At 46.1% G+C, this 14709-nt stretch overlaps 1 protein-coding gene across 3 annotated transcripts in view; it reads right to left on the reverse strand.

Moving 5' to 3' along the window:
* Positions 1 to 3943: 3943 nt before the first annotated feature.
* Positions 3944 to 14709, reverse strand: part of ABCF1 (ATP binding cassette subfamily F member 1) — a 41007-nt gene continuing 30241 nt past the window's right edge. For all 3 annotated transcript variants that reach the window (XM_079959714.1, XM_079959713.1, XM_079959712.1), the window contains exons 20-28: positions 14147 to 14259; positions 13518 to 13689; positions 12174 to 12248; positions 11713 to 11783; positions 10407 to 10439; positions 8828 to 8996; positions 7754 to 7818; positions 6670 to 6742; positions 3944 to 4459 (exon numbers count right to left, since the gene is read on the reverse strand). In XM_079959714.1, the coding sequence (XP_079815840.1) occupies positions 4293 to 4459; positions 6670 to 6742; positions 7754 to 7818; positions 8828 to 8996; positions 10407 to 10439; positions 11713 to 11783; positions 12174 to 12248; positions 13518 to 13689; positions 14147 to 14259 (938 nt within the window). In that variant the 3' untranslated portion in view covers positions 3944 to 4292. The remainder of the gene's footprint in view (positions 4460 to 6669; positions 6743 to 7753; positions 7819 to 8827; positions 8997 to 10406; positions 10440 to 11712; positions 11784 to 12173; positions 12249 to 13517; positions 13690 to 14146; positions 14260 to 14709) is intronic.

Genomic DNA, 14709 nt, shown 5'->3' on the forward strand with positions numbered 1-14709 from the left:
TTCAAATCTTCAGTTCACTTCTGAGGGCTAGATTCAACCAACAAGCCCCACCAATGGGAGCCCACAGAAGACGTTCCACTATGGCAACAGGCTCCCCTCCCTGTGCATTTGCTTGTGCTTGGTGGGGGGGGGGAGTTGGGAGAACCTCTGGAACAGAGTGCAAGAGAAAGGGGGGAGATCCTTTCATCAGGTAAAGATAAACAATACGCATAGCCTTGAATTCCTTCCTGAGTTTCATAATATAAGTCATCGGTAGGCAACCTAAGGCCCAGGGGCCAGATCCGGCACAGTCGGCTTCTCAATCTGGCCTGCAGACAGTCCGGGAATCAGCGTGTTTTTACATGAGTAGAATGTGTCCTTTTATTTAAAATGCATCTCTGGGTTATTTTGGGGGCATAGGAATTCGTTCTTTTCTTTTTTCCCCAAAATATAGTCTGGCCCCCCCACAAGGTCTGAGGGACAGTGGACCAGCCCCCTGCTGAAAAAGTTTGCTGACCCCTGATTTAAGCTTTCTGTATAATTTGCTTAATTTGTTGATATCATTCGTATGCCTAAATTGTTTCTAGAGCTTATTTTATCCAATTCTCATTGAACTGTTAAAATGAGGAAGCTGTACCACAGCCCAGAGCTTATGTTGATCCATTTTTGTCGCCTGATGAAGAAAAAAAAATTACCGGCAAACTTGCCTGTGTCTGCTTCGTTCTGCACAATATAGTTTGCTTCTCTCGGAGAAGGGTGGAGAATGTTGATAGGGCACCTCTTGCCAGACAAATACACCAAATTGTGGCTAGAAAGTGGAAGTGGTGGGGAATATGAAAGGCATGCAAACTTTGCCCTAGACAGCATCTTAGGTTAGCAATGCAAATTTAGCCTGGCTTCTAAACATTCATTGTGCTGGCATTAATTACAAGGCACCACGAGTAAATTAGGAAAAGGAAAAAAAACTTCACAACAACGGAATGCAGGTTTCATGTGACTGAATCATTCAGTTGAAAGACTTTGGAGATTGAGACAAGCAGCAAAGGCTTGAAAACGCTGTCCTTGGAGCAGACGTCACTCCGAGAGTTGTTTAGTTGCAAACCACAGATTCCTTTCCGATACACTTTTGAGCCTGATTCGAGTTCCGCAGGAACAATGGCTTTTAAGGTAAATAGGCCTTCAAAATAAGTACCTTTCTTTGCCGGGCTTCTAGGTACATTCTAATTGTTAAGCAGCTTGCTAGGATAAGTCAAAGCTAAACGCTCTAACAAGAGAGAGCACTAACCTTGCACCAAGGGTGCAACATGAGGATGGCGGGTCTTGTGGCTTCAAGAACAGTGTGAAAGAAGAAGAGAATTTTAGCAGGTAGCGCTTGTTCATCCCAGGACATCCCCAGAACTGCACCTGACAACGTTCCCTCTTCTACACAGCCACGAAAAGTTTCCACAGCCCAACCCTTCTTTTCCATCTTGGTACCTGCACCAGAGTTTACACAAGGTTGTTGTCACAAGGTTTGGAGCATGTCCCTGCAAGAGTGTTTTCTAGCCATTTCAGACATATCCATGCTTGGTGCTCAAAATCAGCCACCTGTCGTCAGATAGGATTAGCTTCTTCTTGCATATTTCACCATTTCCTTAGGGTCAGGCACATTGCAAGGTAGCATTTTCCTGCTTTCTTCCACTGCCTTATGGAAGCAGAGTGCATTAAGTAGGCCTTTGCAGCTCTATTGTCACAAGGAAGAGGCGTTTTGTATTTTTAACCACAGAGACAACCCTAACAAGCAAAAGCGCTCGGGACAACTCGTGTATTTGGTAACTTGCCGAGTCAATGCTTGTTGGAGACATTTGTGCTTATGATCTATTCGTTCTCTTATTACATTTAATGCTTCCAAAATGTATCACAAGCCTCTTAATTCTGTGTTATCCTTTTATCTCAATGTTAAATAAAGCCGTGTTGTTGGGTTTTTTAAAATCTAGATTGAAATTTTATTGCAATGAGCAATTCAACAGTAAAGACGCCTTAGCTACTGCATGGCAACTACCCTGAAACATTTGTGTGTGCATGGACTAAACAAGCTGAGATTCCTGCATGGCAGTGGGTTGGAGTAGATGACCCCTGGGGTCCCTTTGAACTCTGCAATTCTATGATTCATAGTGGCTGGGAGGAAAGAAGCAGATAGGGCTGTTATTTGCCTGTTACAGGTGTCTCTTTTGGGGGTGTATCACCCCATCCTGTTACCTGTGTAGATTAGGGTTAGTGCACTTAGGCTGCTGAAGCAAAGGTGGGGTAAGATCAGAAGTGGATTTGTGTGTGGAAAGGCAGAAGATTCTGTTTTGGAAACAACACTGACTAGCTCAGCATGTCCTCAGCAGCACCTTAGTCTTCAGTTCAACTTGCTGAGATGCCCATTTGTGCAATCATATATCCATGAAGACCAAAGCCTGTCCACCCCTGGCCTTTGCAAACTGAGCTAAGGGTCTCCAACTGGCAAATACAGTGGTGCCTCGCAAGACGAAAAGAATCCGTTCCGCGAGTCTCTTCGTCTAGCGGTTTCTTCGTCTTGTGAAGCAAGCCCATTGACGGCTTAGCGGCTTAGCGCTATTAGCGGTTTAGCGGCTTTTAGCGGCTTATCGGATAAGCGGCTTAGAAAAAGGGGGAAATCAAATCTATGCTGCCAGGTGCCATAAGAAAGCGGCAGAGATAGCACATGATAGTACACACCCCGGAAATGATCTCTTTCAGCTTCTGCCTTCTGGAAGAAGGTATAGGGTTATAAAGGCCAGGACTAGCCGCCTGAAGAACAGTTTCTATGCTAATGCAATTCTGGTTCTAAACGCAGCATAAGGGGTCTCTGTAGTATAGTGTATTTTAAAATGGGGTTTTAGAGTTTTTTTTAGGGGTTTTTGAATGTTTTATGTAGTTTTATGTAGTTTTGTGGTAGTTTTATGTAGTTTTTAAATTTCATTGTTCCGCAAGGGACAATGACAATAAAGGGACAATAAAGGTATCGTATCGTATCGTATCGAAAAAAGGGAAAAAACCCCGCAGGAACTCGCAAGAGGTTTTCGTCTTGCAAAGCAAGCCCATAGGAAATTCGTTTTGCGAAGCACCTCCAAAACGGAAAACTCTTTCGTCTAGCGAGTTTTCCGTCTTGCGAGGCATTCGTCTTGCAGGGCACCACTGTACTGTATCACGGCATGCACTAGGGCCACCAAGCTTTTTTTGGGGGGAGGCACATCTGCAAATGAGAGGAAGCTGCCATGGGTACCCCACACATTGCAACCGGTTGGCTACTGGCTACAACAGAATGCTTGCTTCAAGCGAAATTTCGGGGGGGGGGCCTGCGGGCACATGGGCACCACATTGGCAACTCTAGTGCTAGGAAGCAGGACTTTAAAACTGCTTAGAGGCCTCGCCCTCAAAGGAGGCAGTGATGGTGGGGAAACACTTGCCTGCATCCTTCCCCTTGCTCAACCAACTTGTTCCCACCTTCTCACTCCCTATTCTCCAGAATTAAAAAAAAACTAAACCTGTTTGCAATCGCATAGATAGCTCTGTTGGCTAGAGCGTGGTGCTGATAACACCAAGGTCTCAGGTTCGATTCCCGTATGGGACAGCTGCATATTCCTGCACTGCAGGGGGTTGGAATAGATGACCGCCAAGGTCCCTTCCAACTTTATGATTCTAAGATGAATATGATTTGCCTTAAACAAAAGATTTTAAGTACATAAACAGGGGAAAGATACTGAGTAGGCTCTTCTATGAACTGTATTAAATGTATGAAGCATGTTGCTTTCTTCCTTGTTTATTCAGAGATATTGATCATCTTGATTATAATCTTAGCGACTCATTATCTGATGCATTGTTGTAAACTGTGCAATTATGTTTCCATCACAGCACTTGTTTTTCGATGTGCTGACATATATACACATCTATATACATAAATAAATACAAAGGCAGCCCATCAGGCAAAAGCATATTTCACATTTTAATTTATTAAGTGTACGGTGGGAGGAAAAAGAGAGAGGAGATCTGTAAAAATGACACCAAAATGCCAGCCTTGGGGGCGGGGACAACAAGCCGCTGGGAGACCCACCCACACTTTTTCAACCTCCTCAAACATTTTTAACTTTCCTGCTGGTGGTGGAGAGGGAAGAGTAAGATGGAGCTGTTAGCTCCTTCTCAATGCTCACTCTTTCCTCCCTCAGCGGTCAGATAAATAGAGTCCTGCTTCTCGAGGAAAGGGAGGAAGTTCTGCTAGGAAAACCAAGGGAGGCGGGGCCTACACCGAAGAGGCTCCGCCTCTTTCATCCTCATTCCCGGGGCCGATTGACCAGGACTTCGCCCAAGGCCTCCAGCACTTCACGCTTGTAGTCTTCGAAGTCGCCATCTATCTGGTTGACAGAGCGGTCTTCCACCACCCAAAGGTGGCAGTTGGTCTCAGTGATAAGCCGGGCGTCGTGGCTCACAACGATCACGGCTGGAAGGGGGAAAGAGGTGGGACAGTTAGCACATTGTGCTCTAAGAAGATTCCACTTGCCGCAAACCGCCCCCACCCCACCCACAATATTCAGGAAAAAGGATTTTGAGGAGATATGGAGGGTTGTTTGCAGAAATTGTATTGTTAAAACAGAAACGGGTCAAACCATCGCTAGAGGTGTTGAAATTTTGGGAGGTTGGATTGTTACAATGGAATGGTCTCAGTGGTGGGGTGCACATTTTAATTCTCATTCATTTATGATTATTACTTTGTCAAAAAAGGAAGAATGTATGAAATGCAAATAAATGTATAAAATATAGATAGATAGATGATAGATAGATAGATAGATAGATAGATAGATAGATAGAAAGAAACGTGGAATCATTGCTGTGTCAATTTGTTAACTCCCTTTAAAAGTGTGTGAGTGTGTGTGTGTGTGTGTGTGTGTGTGTGTGTCTGTTAGATAGGAAGGGTTGGAGTTGGCGGTTAGCCGGCTGTTTCACTGAATACGGAAACTTCAAGCAGACGCTATGTCTGGAGGAGTTTGTGAGGACAGACAAGCTATGGACTGCTAACTTACGCACTGCTATAAAGGAGTTTTGAAAGCAAGAAGACCCTCTCTTGGGCTCAAGGGAGAGAGAAACACATTGTATCGGACTTGATATGCATATACAATACTGCTTGTTAATATTTGCCATCCTGCAGGTGAAGAGTCGTCTTCAAAATCTTGTGTGTGAGGTCTACTTCATCACTAGGGCTTTGAGGGTGAAACTGCTGCATCGCTCTGCATGACTCAGAAAAATAGCTAACAAGTGCCACATTGGAACTTGGAGTCCATGCCCAGATGCAACTAGACTGGGTCTAAAGGTCTGTCTAATACAGTGGTACCTTGGTTCTCAAATGCCTTTGTTCCCAAACCTGTAAGCCTGGAAGTAAGTGTTCTAGTTTCCAAATGTTTTTTCGGAAGCCAAACATCTGATGTGGCTGTCGGCTATTGTTTCTGGGGCACCTGCACCAATCAGAAGCTGCGCCTTGATTTTCAAACATTTTGGAAGTCAAATGGACTTCCGGAATGGATTAAGTTTGGCGCTTTTGCTATTTATTTTGTGTTTTTGTGGCTTTTTCGGTTAATTTGTTTTTGTGACTGTGTGGAACCCAGTTCAGCTACTGATTGATAGAATGTGTGACCGCGGAAATGGATAAAAGCCCCCCATCCAAACAATGACTTATCATCAGTGCAGGTAAGAAAAAAATAATAATATTTTTATCATCTACAGTACTGTCTTGTTTATTTTATAGTACAGTACATTGATTATTGCTTTCATTTTATGGCTCAATGGTCTCGTTAGATAGTAGAATTCATGTTAAATTGCTGTTTTAGGGGGTGTTTTTAAAAGTCTGGAACGGATTAATCCATTTTGCATTACTTTCTATGAGAAAGCGCGCCTTGGTTTTGGAACGCTTTAGTTTTGGAACGGACTTCTGGAACGGATTAAGTTTGAGAACCAAGGTACCACTGTACAGCATTTCTCAGCCAGACACTTCTGGGAAACTTACAAAACAGGGCATAAAGAAAGCTGCCCCCTGTCCCAAGCACCGAGTATTCAGAGATATACACTTTGGTGCTGTTTGATTTCACCCCCAGAGGAGCACTCCATTTCTCGAGACAGACGGATGCCAAAAACTACTACTGCCTCTGAACATGGAGGTTTCACTTAGCTATCCTTGGTCCTTATTGCTAGATCTAGCCTCTCCTGTAGGTTTGTCTAATTCTTGTTAAAAACAGCGATCGCAAGGCAGCAAGTTCCGTTTCAGCTACAAAACTCTGGGGGACTAAATCTCTTTCCCCTCTTGTCCTGAATCAACTTTGTTGGCAGTTCTGCTGCATGTATGGTGTCTTCAGTCACATCTGCACCATGCTTTCAAAGCACACATCTACCACTTTAGCAGTCACGGCTTCCCCCAAAGAATCCTGGGAACTGTAGTTCACCCCTGCAGAACTACAATTCCCATCACCCTCCACAAACGACAGCTCCCAGGATTCACAGGGGAGAAGCCTGTGTGCGTAAATATGCTTGAAATGGGCTTCAAATGCAGGGTCTAGAAGTGACCCCAGCTGCAAAGTGATCATTCCGAATGTAGGAAACATAATCCATATGCTCTTTAGAACGGCCTTCCCCAACCCAGTGCTCTCCAGATGTTTCACTCACCTCCTTTATACTCGTTGATGGCATCGCCCAAGGCATCGATTGACTCAATATCCAGGTTATTTGTCGGTTCATCCTGGGGGGGCCAAGAAAAGTCACAAAAAGAGGATGAAGTGCATGGGGGTGGGGACAGGGACAGTCTCTTGGATTTACATTGCTCTACAGTGGTGGGGGGTCGGGTAGGGGGGTTGGAGAAGGATGCTTTCGGCTCCCAGGTTCTGCAGCAGCAAGAATCTTTGTAGTACTGGGCAGATTTCAGAAAGCAGCCTTGCTGGGTTTCCAAGCATTAGCAACCGGAAGCCAATGCAGACTCAGGAAAGTGCTTTTAGGCCCTTAAAGATTAGCTCAGGATCTGAATCAGAGGGTAGCTGAATGGGGTTGTGAAGAAAAGAGAAATAGAACTGGAGGAAGGTGCACCAAGGATTACCATCCTTTCATTAAGAGACAGGGAAGGAAGGAAGGAAGCAAGCAAGCAAGGAGAGGAGGGAAGCAAGGAGAGGAGGGAAGGAAGGAAGGAAGGAAGGAAGGAAGGAAGGAAGGAAGGAAGGAAGGGGAGGGGAGGAAGGCAGGTCTTATTGTGGCAATTCCTCGGGTGGAGCTAGGACACGGGTGGCGCTGTGGGTTAAACCACAGAGCCTAGGACTTGCTGATCAGAAGGTCAGCGGTTCGAATCCCCGCGACGGGGTGAGCTCCCGTTGCTCGGTCCCTGCTCCTAGCAGTTCAAAAGCACGTCAAAGTGCAAGTAGACAAATAGGTACTGCTTCGTCGGGACGGTAAACGGCATTTCCATGCGCTGCTCTGGTTCGCCAGAAGCGGCTTAGCCATGCTGGCCACATGACCCGGAAGCTGTACGCCGGCTCCCTCGGCCAATAAAGCAAGATGAGCGCCGCAACCCCAGAGTCGGCCACGACTGGACCTAATGGTCAGGGGTCCCTTTACCTTTACCTCGGGGAACAATCCCAGTGCTCCAAGATTGATTAGGTTCAAATTTATTGCTATTTTGTAGTAATGAGATAACTATCACAATCTTACAAGATATATCCCATACGCCGCCCCTCTTCTTCAAGGAGTTATGTGTGGGACTCACCAAAATGAGGACATCTGGTTCCCTACAAGCGAGTTCAGCAAAGACCACGCGGGCTTTCTGTCCCCCTAGAAGGAAGTACAAAACAGAAGAGAGACAATGAATGTGAGATGCTCCCTCTATGAATAGGAACCTCAGAAGTGCCCATCTAGTCCAGCACCCTGTTCTCACAGGAGCCAGGGAAGAGTGCAAGCAGGAGCAATCTCCCCACTTGCAGATGGTTTTCAGAGGCACACCACCTTTGACATTGGAGGTAGGGAAACAGCTTTGCCAAAGCTGGGGCAGGTAAGATCTTTCATCCACAGCACTGAGGGCAGCTAAATAAGGACAATGGGTGGGGTCACAGCTGTTTAGCCCTGCAAGGATGACCATTTCTTATATGCATGCTTTACCAGAGATCCCTGCATTGCAAGGGGTTGGCATAGATAGCCCTCAGGGTCCCTATGATTCCACGAGCCCTAGTCCTTTTCTAAAAGCTGTTAAATATCAGTCCCTGAAAGCCGCCCACTTCCCATTTCTCCAGCCCAAGGTGGAGCACGAGCAACGAAGGCCAAGCAGGGAAACTCTTCATGGCAACCCTTCGTTCTCCAGCCCACCCTGCCCTAAGGCTCCTCCTTTTCTTCCTCCTCCTCCCCACTCCCGAGAGAGTCCGTTTCTGAGCACAATTCAAAGTGCTGATGCTGACCTTTAAAGCCCTAAACAGCCTCGGCCCAGTGTACCTGAAGGAGCGTCTCCACCCCCATCGTTCTGCCCAGACACAGAGGTTCAGCGCAGAGGGCCTTCTGGTGGCTCCCTCACTGTGAGAAGTGAAGTTACAGGGAACCAGGCAGAGGGCCTTCTTGGTGGTGGCGCCCTCCCGTCAGATGTCAAGGAAACAAACAACAATCTGACTTTTAGAAGACATCTGAAGGCAGCCCTGTTTAGAGAAGTTTTTAATGTTTGATGTTTCATCGTGTTTTTAATATTCTGTTGGGAACCATCCTGAGGTAAAGTTCATCCTGAGGTAAAGTTCTCAACCCAAGGTACTACCCGAAGTGTTTGTCACCCGAGGTACCACTATATTATTACTTTATATACCAGAGAGCTTGCAGATCTGGATGGTATGGGCATGGCTCTCTAGGCCAAACCGCCCCAGGCATTTGCGGGCATCCTGGTAGGGCAGGTTGAAGTTGCGCTGCAGGTACTCTGTCGCCGTTTCCTGCATATTCAGCTGGTCGGCATACTGCTGGTTGAAGAACCCGATTTTCTGCCAGGAGAGAAAAGGACAGGTGTTTCATCCTGCAAAGGGAAATGTCACCCGTCCGGTTGTGTGGCCTGCCCTGTCAAATACCCTCCTATTCGATGTCAAGGAAATGAACAACTATCTGACGTTTAGAAGACACCTGAAGGCAGCCCTGCTTAGGGAAGTTTTTTTAAAAAACTGTTTTTATGAGTTTTTGATATTCTGTTGGGAGCCACCCAGAGTTGTTTGGGAAACGCAGCCAGATGGGCGGGGTATAAATAAGCTATAAATAAATAAGATATATTACTACTACTACTACTACCCCCCACTCCCTTAACCAGTTTAAAAGGGTGCCACACTGAGGTGCTGTGCGAGCTCAGCCATATGTTCCTGGCACCTCTGGACAGAGGAGAGGGACTTGACATCTTTCCGCAGGGCCTGCAAGACAGAGCTATTCCACCAGGCCTTTGGCCAGGGCACAGTCTGACCCCCTCTCTCCTTCTGTAATCCTCATAGAGCTCTAGCCCAATAGTTGCCATTAATTTGATTCTGAATTGATTTTAGAATGTATTTTAATTAATCGACTGTGTGATTTTATGTACACTGTGCTATTCTTACTTCTTGTTAGCCGCTCTGAGCCCGGCTTCGGCTGGGGAGGGCGGGATATAAATAAATTTATTTTTATTATTATTATTATTATTATTATTATTATTATTATTATTATTATTATGAGATCCCATTGCTCTGCACTGATTTTTCAGCAGACCACTCTTGGAGAGATGCATCCATTATGCGTACATCCCCTGTACGCAGGAGAATTGCGACCCACATCCAGTGGACCTGTGGGCACCCTATAGCAGAGTTTCAGCAAGAAGTGAGGCTGCGTAGGGTATGCGGTGTCACGAAAACTTATTTACAGCAAATCAAAAGAACAAACATGGCTAGTGTGAGCAGTGTCTCTGTCCGAGAGCAGAGAACAAAGAGCAGAAAGCTAAAGCACAAAGAACAGAAGTTCAGTGTCTGTTCCATACACTTCCAGCAGTAAGGAATGCAAATAAGGATCACATGATCCAGCAATGAGAGAATGAAATCCCAACATCCACGAGCTTCTTGGAGGAGAGGCGGGGAAGAAATGTAATAGCCAACATAAAAGAAAGAAATTATTCCAGGGCCTCTCACATTCAACCCCAGGACCTTCTGCCTCCCAGCAGCTTCTTAAAAGCAAAGGTAGGAAGTCCCTCTGTCATATGTGTCTTATCAGTGAAGACATAAACTATTTGTTTTCATGGTTTCTTGGAACAAACCAGCTTCCAGCAGGACAAAGATCCTTCCATTTGGAGTGACAGGCTTGCTTTGCTATTCCAGATGTGAACCGCTCCCCCCCCCCTCAAAATGTCATTCCACATTCCCTGCTGTATTGCCACGGGTACTTACCAGCCTGTGGTTTTTTCTCATTTCCCCTCTTGTCTGGAAGGATGAAAACAGAAACAAAAACAAGTTAAGAGTGTAGTCCAAGGGTCTAATGACCTTCCCTGAGATACAACCAGATGAAATAAGTGCTTGAAAAGATCGGATTCAGCAGGGCCAAAATGCCACCTGCAAGGATGTTGCTTGCCCAGAGCTGGAAAGATGATAAGATACCTATGAGGGCGGACCGGCAGATGAAACTATTCGACTATTGCAATGATATATAGACTTTGGATATAACTGTAGACTGTAAACTGGATGGACTTATAATCTGCAGTTGGGAAAGTTTTTTAATGAAACCACAGAGGGGAGGAGGGAAGTCCTAGGATTTGAAAGAATATTTGTGTTAAATTTTAATATTTGCAAGAATATTTTTCTGTGAATGAACTTGTGAAACCAAAACACACAAACACAACAAAAGGCAGCCTATTTTGGGATTGTGCAAAATGGAAAGGAATGATTTTGTGCCTGGTTAAGATGCAAGAGGGACATTTGAGCAGCAGTGATAAGAGTTTGCCTGGATTTGACCAACACCTACTGTTCTTTTGGTCCCCGTATGGGCCACCAAAACACACACACACAAACACCCTACTGTTCTTTTGATTAAAATTTTGCGTTGGACAGCTCTTGGGATAGATGTTTGCTCAGCAGTTAAACTCCTCAGGTCTAGGCCTACAAACCTGGGTAGGAGAGAGCTTGCTGGCTGCAAAGCAGAGCCCAAGGTTAAATGCTCTTGCAGAAGGCCCCAGATTCACAGGAGGTGAGCAGGAGTAGATAACAGCTGGGCCTGCTCCAGCCAGACCGCCCTGTTCCCACCACAGGGCCAAGAAACACCACTTGCCCTGCAGGAAGGAACCCCTGATGCCAGTTCCTGTTTCAGCAGGGACGGTTGTTTTGTGAGCACATGGTCCTTGGTGTACCTGTAGCGCTTTTATAAATGTTGCTTAAAGGACTCTATAGTCAAAAAGTGGTATATGAATCTACTAAATAAACACGTGGCCATCCACAGATGGGTCCTGCAGCTCACCCCTTGCTCCCCAGCAATGGAGTGGCCCAATTCATGCACCAAGGGGGGCTGAATTTGAGGACACACCTAGAGCAGCCCTTCTCGCTGCCTGAGCAGAAATGGGACACACATTCCTGGCGGGATCAGCAGAGGCATGTGGTGGAGGGAGGACAAGCAGAAAAGGGAGGCCATCTCAGGAACAAAGCGGGATGATAAAAAGAACCCAAGGAAGCCCAAAATGGGGAAAGAGGGGCAGGGTTCACTTACCGGCGTCAATTTACCCGTTAACAGCAACAGCAGCGTACTTTTCCCAACGCCGTTGGGACCCACGATACAGACTGAGGGGAGAGAAGAGAAAAGCAGAGTCAACTTTGAGATCCCTGCGTGGCAGGCGATGCTTTCAGAAGATCCTCCCCGTGGCCTGCTCTCAAGAGCTGAGGCAGACAGACTTGAGAAGGGAACTCTCAAGAATAAAATATAAAACACTGGAAGACGTTAAAACGGGGATAAGCAAGTGTGGCTCCAGATGTTGCTAGACTTCCAACCTTTAGCTATGATGGCCTGGGCTGATGGGAGATGGAGTCCAACAACATCTGGAAGGAACTATGACGGTTTCAAAGGACATCATGTAGCCAGCACGCTGAGGTGGATTTCTCGTTCAGTAAACAAGAGGCATACAAGTTTCTTAGAAGGACTTATTCACTGCCCCTGACCCCAAAATCACTTACTTCGAGATTCCATGTCAATCCCAAAGTCCAAATTTTTGAAAAGAGGCTTCTGTCCCTCATAACAGAAGTCCACACCTACAGGAGGGAAAAAGGAGGAGAGTGGGCTACAGGGAAGGAAATATTTCTAAATGTAGTCACTGTGTTGTAGGAAACTGTGGAAATAAATTGTGTGTGCGTGCTATTCTCAATAAATATATTAATTTATTATTATTTCTAAGTTAGTTTTGAAGAAGCAATGGAACAAAATAGAATCTGGAGATCTCAACAATAGTGTTTCTTTTTAGACGCAGCTTCACAATTAAAAGTATGTTTTGGTCTTAGTGGCTCGTTCTAGCTATGCAAGCCTGTTTTGCTTTCGTTATAGTACAAGTCCATTTCATGTATGTTCTTATGTGCTATTGCTGTAATATATTGTTGTAGCTATCAGTTACAATGATTGCCTCTTAAAACTACAGTGGTACCTTGGTTCTCAAACGGCTTAGCTGTCGAACAAGTCGTCTCCCGAATGCCACAAACCCAGAAGTGTTCCGGTTTGTGAATGGTTTTCGGAAGCCGAAGGTCTGACGCAGCTTCCGATTGAGTGCAGAAAGTTCCTGCAGCCAATCAGAAGTTGCGCCTTGGTTTTCGAATGGTTTTGGGAGTCGAACGGACTCCTGGAACTGATTAAGTTCAAGAACCAAGGTACCACTGTATCTAGAAGCAAAACACTCTTGTTATGAGAACTTAGCCGTTTTCATAGTATATTGAGACGCATGTGAAAGGTAATTCATAAATGTTGTTGTTGTTTAGTCGTTTAGTTGCATCCGACTCTTCGTGACCCCATGGACCAGAGCACACCAGGCACTCTTGTCTTCCACTGCCTCCCACAACTTGGTCAAACTCATGTTCGTAGCTTCGAGAACACTGTCGAACCATCTTGTTCTCTGTTGTCCCCTTCTCCTTCTGCCCTCAATCTTTCAGTAATAATCATATATTAATATCTATCTATTTATCTACAGTGGTACCTCGGGTTAAGTACGTAATTCGTTGCGGAGGTCCGTTCTTAACCTGAAACTGTTCTTAACCTGAAGCACTTTAGCTAATGGGGCCTCCTGCTGCCGCTGTCCCGCCAGAGCACGATTTCTGTTTTCATCCTGAAGCAAAGTTCTTAACCCGAGGTACTATTTCTGGGTTAGCGGAGTCTGTAACTTGAAGCGTCTGTAACCTGAAGCGTATGTAACCCGAGGTACCACTTTATCTATCTATCTAATAGATGCCATTGATTTTGTGATTTTCCGAAGTCACCCAGACAACTGCCTGCCCCTGCTCCCTGATGGACCCTCCCTTGCTAAGGCAGACTCGTACCGTGCAAGCCCAGAATGGGTGGGCTGAGGGGCGGAGGGTTTGGAAAGGTGAATTTAACAGTGTACTCCTTTGGCCGCTTCAGCAGCTCGGGCACCTCGCTCGCCTCTTCATCCGGGTTCTTCTTACGGCACTTCTGCTGCTTTCGGGTCAGGGCCTCCTTGGTCTGCTTTTCCTGGGGATGGCCAGAGGGAGACAGGTTAACAGGGACACCGATTATTGGCAAGCATTCTTGACAGGCCCAATCTAGGCCGCTATGCTCTTTTAATCTCACCAGACAGAAACCCTTAATTAAAAAGTGCAATACTGTGTACATTTTTTCAGAAGGGCCACTGAGACTAGAACCAACCCCCCTCCTGTCAACTTCCACCACTGGAGTAAAAGTCTGCCCTAATATCCGAGGCCACGCAGAAAGCTAAGGGTGCCATCTTGGTTGTGCTTATTTAATCACTGTAAAGAACACTGCAGCGTGTAGTTCCACAGATTAACTCATGGAAAAGCTCTGCCGCCTTGGACCGCCCTGCTCCCAGGAAGCCCACAGAGAAGAACCTAACTGCGCATTTTTTTTGGGGGGGGGGGGGGTTCCTCCTGAGTCTGTGGGTCCCATGACAAAATACAAACTGGAAACCTACTGCCTGCTTTGTTGACTTCCCTCCGGCCTTGAGGTCTTTCAGTTTCTTCTCTTGCTTCTCGTACTGTTTCAGAAGCTCCTTCTGTTTCTGCTGATACATCTTCTTGAAAGTCACTGGGGTGGGGTGGGGGGTGAAGAGAGATGCAGAAGGGTGAAGAGAACTCTTAAGAACTGCGTTGGTTGGATCAATCAGCCTGGATCTGCCTTCTCCAATCGGGTGCATGTTGTTGGACAACAACTCTCATCAGACCCTGTCAGCACCCAATAGCCAGGGATGATGGGAGTTGTAGTTCAACATCATCTTGGAGATCTGAACTATCTTGTCTTGAATTGGGAGTCTAGCTGTGGCCACCAAAGACCTTGAGGCAATGGCTCTCCACCATGTTACCAAGCACTCCTTGGAGCCCAGCTTTTTGCTGTCGCAGATAGCACCTGAGCCTGGAAGTTCTATTTTGGCCCTGAAAAAGCCTGCATAGCAGGAACCCAGGCGTACGTGTTTAAGCCAGCTTAGTTGCAACATCTGCGGTGTGTGTGGGTCAGGACTGCAAGTGAGAACTGCAGGTT

Source organism: Podarcis cretensis, assembly GCF_951804945.1.
Source record: "Podarcis cretensis genome assembly, chromosome: 2".
In the NCBI taxonomy this organism is placed as follows: Eukaryota; Metazoa; Chordata; class Lepidosauria; order Squamata; family Lacertidae; genus Podarcis; species Podarcis cretensis.